The 7405-nt window shown below is 33.0% G+C and overlaps 1 protein-coding gene across 1 annotated transcript; it reads right to left on the bottom strand.

Annotated features, from left to right (window-relative positions):
* Positions 1-6045: 6045 nt before the first annotated feature.
* On the bottom strand, positions 6046-6984 carry LOC143658796 (olfactory receptor 8H1-like). Its single transcript, XM_077131084.1, has one exon. It carries the CDS (start codon positions 6982-6984, stop codon positions 6046-6048), a length of 939 nt encoding a protein of 312 aa, XP_076987199.1.
* Between the last annotated feature and the right edge of the window lie 421 nt (positions 6985-7405).

Raw genomic sequence — 7405 nt, 5'->3', positions numbered from 1 at the left:
TTCACCTCTTTGTTCTCCTTTTTTGATTAGTCCTATAGTTAGGGAAATTATGAGTTATAATGGGTTACCTTAACCAGAATTCAAAGTTACATTTAATAGCCCATAATGTAGCACCAAGTGGAAGTTAGGTTGTATTAAAGTTATTTGTTACAGTCATTTTATTTTTTATGTATTCATCCCCCAAGAAATATGATTCGGTCTTGAGGTAACATCATCTATTGTAAAATAATATTTGTTAAAATAAAACTTGTGATGTAATTCAAGTTCCAATTATATTATATAGAAAAGAAGTCAGTCAGGAAGAGAGCAAGCCATTTCTTATGGTATAGTGATGGAAAGAGAAGAAAGCCCCAGTCCAACAATCTGAGAAGGAGAAGGTAAGAACTGCTTAGAAGAACTGCTGAAAGCAAGAAAACATTTTCATAGAATTAGTGGAAAATATAAAGGCAGAGAAAAACATCAATGCTCAAATGAGGTGTCAGGGAATTCAGAATTTAGGTTGAAGTCTATGTATTAGAAACAAGAAGTCAAGACAAAACAAGTAAGTAACCCTGATCCACCTGTTCCATATAGCTAAATATTTTGGAGTGGATATAAGTCTATAAAAATGCTTTTAAATTTTAAATTTAATTAAAACTGCATCAATGAGTAGATTAGAAACCCTAAAATATTTTTTCTTATTTTAAATCTGTCATGTGTGGAGGATTTGACATGAATATCAACTGAAGAGAGGTTGAGATGAAAGTGTTTATGTAGTAGAGGTAAAAGCAGAATTGAAAGAATAAAATACAAATATTGATCAATGATATCAATCTATAATTTTTGGTATTTGATTAGAAGTCACAGGAAAAATATTAGCCCAATACAACTATTGCTATCAGTTCAATGATGTACTTGAAAGAAATCTTTGACTTCAATTGCTCACAGTGAACATCTCTTATATATCATTTAACACACATATTTAATATTTCTTTATATGAAAGTGTGATTACTAGCTAAATCTAACCGGGCACTGATATTGCACCTTGCTTAAAGACCACATTTTGACTGTCCATACATTTGTATCCCCAGGCCATAATGAACCTCCAAGAACATTGCTTTACTCAGAATATATATATGACTAGATTGGAAACCCTAAAACTTTTTTTTTCTAATTTTAAATCTGTCATATATACATATATATGTTTAAGGAATGGTGAGTAAAGAAATGAGTATTAGTTAATAGCAATAGTTGGAACTTTTATGTAGCTTATTAATTACTGGACAACATATAAATACTTTACAGATACTCGCTCATTGCATCCTCACAACAATTCCAAGAGGTGGGTCTAATCTTACCTATCATAACAGATAACAGATGAGAGACCAGAGGTACATAAAGCTTAAGTCATTTGTGCAAATGAGTGACATAGCTCATATGAGTGACACCAATATTCAAAACTAAGTTTCATCAACAGGCCACCCACTTTAAAACACTTTAATATGAAAGAACAAAATGATCGTTTGCCTTTATCCACTGATTATCAGGCCTCCTGACCATAAGTTATGAAATCATGAAGGTCTTCATGAATTCAATGGTAGAAGTAAGAGAGAAGGAAATATTTTTAAGAGGTAGTGTAGAATTGGTTTCAGTGGATTTGACAAATCTTCCAGAGGATTGATACATGTAGTATTTGCAGGCTTTTATCTGGGGTGATAAAAAGTTGAGGAAGATGAAAACAGAAGTAGAAGTAGACATAATAAAAGAGGGAGGAGGGGCAGGAGAAGGAGAAAAAGAGGAGAAGGGGAGGAGGAGCAGGGTGAAGGAAAAGGAGGGCATTTGAAAAGCAGGGCCCTGAGGTCAGCACTCTGATCATGCTGAGGCTCCATCACACTTCCAAGGCACAGAACTGGAACCCTCGATAGATGTTACACAGGAAAGAGCAGAGTCCTCCAGAAGGAAATATTTGAAGCAAACACACTGGATAAAATTGAAAAGAGAATATAGAACTTCCACTTCTACTTTGGATGTAGAAATCTGCAAAAACATATCGCTCTGACACTAACAATTTGTAAAAAGCCAGACGATCTAAAGAATCAGAGATTTTCATGAGCCCACAAGAAGTTGTTTGCAAACATCCCAGTAATTTAAACTAAAGGCAGAGAAGACACCTTCAGAGAGGAGATGTGACAAATGAACAGTTTTGATTTTGTCAGAGGGCAGGAAAAAAAAAAGAGATGGCCATAATGCAAGCAGGTACAAGGAAATCAGCTAAATTATAAAAATTGATAGAACCAAGTGTAAGCTGTACCATCAATTGGGAAAATAAAAGAAACCTAGATTCAAGGGATTTGCCTTCAAATGCAATGCCTTCCTTGCAAGGCCCCACCAAGAATTCATGAGAAAGATTGGTGGCAGTCAAGATTACCATGAAAATCACAAATACCAAGCATCCACTTCTCTTACAAAATGAGGGTCTGCTATTATTTGCCAACTACAGCTTTATTCTTACTTTAGTTTGCCATAAGATAGGTAAGATTTATTGGGATACCTTATCGCAGAATTGTTCCTGCTTTTTGAGAAGATCCGATCTATAACACTTTATTGCTTCCTTTATGTTTCTGCTTAATCATCCAAACAAAGCCTAAATCCTATCATAGTTCTTTTGACCACCCTCTTACTTGGAAAGGGCATAGGGTGGGCGTTCCTCCTCACTGCAGTGAGTAATAAAGACAACATGTTGAATGGCAGGAGTTCTTATTGGTCTTTGTCTAAAAAGCATTGACAATTACTAGCTTAACTTATCCAACTGAGAAGATAAACAACATGCAGAGATACATGGCAGTGTCCAATGAATGGGAAGAAATACAATTTTAAAAAACATACATAGACAAACACCATACCACAAATAAAGAATTCCTTCTACAAGGTTCATCTGTAGAATTGCTACAAATGAGAAAAGAATGAGTGAAGTTAAAGATAAGCCATTGGGAGTTATTCAAGTGGAAAGATATTTAAAGAAAAACAGAGTGGGAAAAAATATCTAAGAGCTATGGGACAATATCAAACATTATTTTTTTTGGATGCTGCATCGTGGGGTCATATTTCATTATTCTTCCATGTGACTACATCCCGTTATTTCAGCACCATTTGTTGAATTTTTGTGTTTGCTTTTTTTTTTGTTTTTCAGGGTGAAGTGCATGGACCAGAAATCGCGCCTGGGTCTCCCACATGGTGGGCAAGAATTCTACCACTGAACTACTCTTATGCCCCTAGACAATATCAAACATTTTAAGGTTCATATAGTTATGGTTCAAGAAAAAGAATAAAGAGGGAATGAGCCAAAAGAAATATATAAGGAGATAATGGCCAAAACTTTTCTGATAGTAAGGAAAGACATTATATACAGGGTCACAAATGTAAAAAAGTGAAACCCTAGGAAGAATAAATACAAGAAACAAATTAACCAACCATAAAACACATGTAGATTCATGAGACTCACTGCTGAAAAGCAAAGTTAAGTATGCAATCAAGGAGGTAGTCAGAAGAAAATACATATCACATATAAAAGAAAAAAAATAACTGTATAAGACATTTACCTTTAATAATGATATATATCAGAAGATAATGGAGAGATTGATTTAAGAAACATATCTGAAATATATCTGAAAGATAAAAATACACTCAAGATTCAATACCCACAGGAAAAACTTCAAACATAGGAATAAAACAAACACAGACACAGAAAAATAACTTTTTCCAGCAGACGTAGGCTTTAAAAATTATCCAGTCAAAAAAAAAAATGATCCAACAAGGAATATGACAATACAAGGAGAGTTGGTCCTAAACATAGATATAAATGATGCTAAAATGTAATATTGAAGGTAAATATATCAAATATTTGATGTGTGAAACACTTACTAGTGTCTGAAAAATTGGAAAGTCTGTTGACCATCATTGCCACACAAACCAATCATAGAAAAATGTGCATAAATGAAAGCAAGGTTACCACAATTCATAAAAAGCACTAGAAATTATAAAGAACTTATGAATATACTGAAAGACACAGTGCATATACTAGATAATCAGTTAGTTAAAAATTGTATTATTAAAATAAATTCTTGTCAAAGACATAGCTAACTGCAAGAAAACAAAGAGCAAGTGCAATGAACATATATTCTAGGCAATATAGAGCTCAGAGCAAAATTCAATCTTATTATAGTAATTTATATTGATATTAAATATAAGTTGAAATGTTTTTTTGATTCAGGATGTAAAACCAAACAAAGCACATTTTAATTATTTGAATAAATTTAAAGTGATGAACATTTGATAATTATTCAAATTTTAATCATAAAAGAGCTTAAAATTTATTTCAACCTTTCAAAAATCATTTAAGCAAATGAAGAAATATAATTCTGAAAAGAAACTCTTAATTTAAATTAAAAGAGTAAAAATCACTTGAAGGGAAAAATGTACCTAATAACCATAACTTAGGGTAAAATACAAATAATCAATATAGGAAAATGAAGAAAACATGCTTTCTTATTTATACATTCAATGGTAGAGAAAATTAAAACTACTGTCCTGGGTTACAAATAGACATTTTTGTTTTGTTTTGTTTTTTTGCATGGGCAGGCACCTGGGTTTGAATAGAACCTGGGTTTCTGGCATGGCAGGTGAGAACTCTGCCTGCTGAGTCACCGTGGCCCTCCCCAAACAGACATTTTTGAAAGGAAATATTGGCAATCTACCTGACCAAAATTTATGATATATCACAAAATTTGTATTCATTACCAGTTCCTAGCTTTGCAATTTTCTCTATTAAAGTCATTAAAACAAATGGATAAAAAATTTAACACAAAGTGTCTTTCTTTTTAAAGGACATGAACTTATGGAAACCAGGAAAAATGAAATAAATTATTAACCATTCCAAAATTAAAAAAAGAAATATTAATTACTGAAGCTTGTGGTGATTCACAGACTAATGGTGTTTTCCAGTGTTTATCAGGTAGACCCAAAACAGATGTAACTGCATGCAGATATATAACTTCATGAATTTAAAAACTTTAGGGCCTAAACCATTTCAAAATGAGAATCTGATTTCACTCACATACCAAGAAAACATTCATCGTCAAAGTTGAAATGAAAAAGGACTATATAAAAAACCATAAAACTATGAAAACCTAGGTGTTTATAGTGATGAGTGGAAAACAAGAGCTACAAAAGAGAAACTGATAATGAAACAAATTGTATAATTTCTAATATATTCAGGCCCATATATATGATATTAGTATAGAAGATACTGGACAAACTCTCAAAAATGGATAGGATTTTAAAAATGGATAGGATTTATCTACTTTCTTTACAATTTAAAATATTTTCAAAATTTTCTTCAACGTTCACATAAAAAGTGTATGTTATTTTCTGTAACTTAAAATATCACAATATTTTACTTTGCTCTAAGACCAAATATTGAATTTCTGTTTTTCCTTTTTAGTTACTTATTTATGAATAAGATCAGTAAAAATACATATAAAAGAATAGTGAATATTTTCATAACAAAAACTATTGTGTATTTAAAATTTTGCAAAAATGTAAGTGTTCTGATGGTCAAGGTCAAAAGTTTTCAGTACTGCATCAAATTCCAAACTTTCAGTGACTTACTATGGGAAGTATAGGTGAAAAGTTACACTCCTTATATTTTGTGCTATATTTCTTCTCTGTAGGATAAGTGACTTCTGAATGTACTCTCCAAAATAAAATTCTCTGTAATTGGAATATGCATGGGGATTTCTATGATACAATTTGAAGGATATCACCACTTTTTTTTTTCATATTAGTTGCTCTTAAAAACATATACACTTAACAGCAGGTCTAACACATATTTCATGGCTTCCAATCACCACTTGGATTTCTAAAAATATTCTTTTAAATGTTCCAGACCATACATGGTCTAATAAGGGATTCCACAACAAAAAATTCAAGCTAATTAAGGAATGATTATTTAAGCAGGAAAATTAAATAAAGATGTGCTTAACTTTTCAGCATCACTGTCATTTGAATCACCTGGAGCCCTCTCTCTTCTGCATGACTCTAATGAGAGCATTTTTCACTTCTCTGTTCCTAAGACTATAAATGAGTGGATTCAGCATGGGGACCAACATTGTATAAAACACAGAGGCCACTTGATCCCTTCCCAAGGAGTAGGACTGCTTTGGTTTAAAATAAATAAAAACTGTAGTGCTATAAAAAATGCTGACTCCCAGGAGGTGGGAAGCACAAGTGGAGAAGGCTTTGCGTTTTCCTGAAGTGGAACTAATTTTCAGGATAGTAGACAGGATGGACCCATAGGACATGGAGATTGTGATAAAAGTGAACATTACATTGAAAATAGCGAAAGTTATTATCATTATTTCAATGTTAAGAGTTTCCATGCAGGACAGGGCTAAAATTGGGGTTATGTCACAGAAAAAGTGAGAAATTACATTGGAATTGCAGAATTGCAAGCTGGTTATGAATAGCACAATGGCTAATGACTGAGCACTTCCAAATAAGTAGGACCCAGCAGTGAGGGTGGTGCAGACTCTCCTAGACATGACAACAGGGTACTGAAGAGGGTTGCAGATGGCCACATAGCGGTCATAGGCCATTGAAGAAAGAATGTAAAATTCACTGACTGTCAAGCAGGCAAAAAAATACAGCTGGGTGAAGCAACCCACAAATGAAATATACTTGTTGGAAGTCAGTAAATTATCTAAAGTTTTAGGAACAATGACTGTTGAGTTACCGAGGTCCAGGAATGACAGGTGACTGAGGAAAAAATACATGGGGGTGTGAAGCTGGTGATCCAGGTGAATTATCAGTATCATCCCTGCATTCCCCAGCACGGTCATTAGGTATATAAGGAGAAATACCATAAAGAGGATGCTCCGGATCTCCGCAGAGTCTGTCAATCCCATCAGGATAAAGTCAGGCACATTTGTGTTGTTTCTGCTTTCCATACAATTCAGCCTGGTAAACTGTTGAGAAATCAAATGTAGCAAGAATCATAAGCAGCTCTCATTTATAGGAATGATCTGACATTCTAAAATAAATATTAATTTAGTGATTTTAGAAATTTGTAATTGAGTACTTTGCAAAATATAACTGAAAAAGATCTTAGTCTGACCATCAAAACCAAATAAGGACAAATCAACATTGGGATTCTATATGATAGAAACACATATATATTGCATAATTGGAATGAACATGAAACTCTTATAAATACCTCCCTTCATTAGCACATTTATCCAGGTGTAAATATTATACCATTATCATTTCACAAATTTTTAGATGAGAGAAAGAGCATGGAAAGTTAAATAATTTATCCAGAGTCATAGCCACTAAGTATTGTTGACTTTGTAATTCTACCAAGATTAGATG

The sequence above is a fragment of the Tamandua tetradactyla genome, chromosome 2 (genome assembly GCF_023851605.1).
Source record: "Tamandua tetradactyla isolate mTamTet1 chromosome 2, mTamTet1.pri, whole genome shotgun sequence".
NCBI lineage: Eukaryota > Metazoa > Chordata > Mammalia > Pilosa > Myrmecophagidae > Tamandua > Tamandua tetradactyla.
Note: the sequence above shows the minus strand (reverse complement) of the source record. Positions and strands in the feature narration are given on the sequence as shown.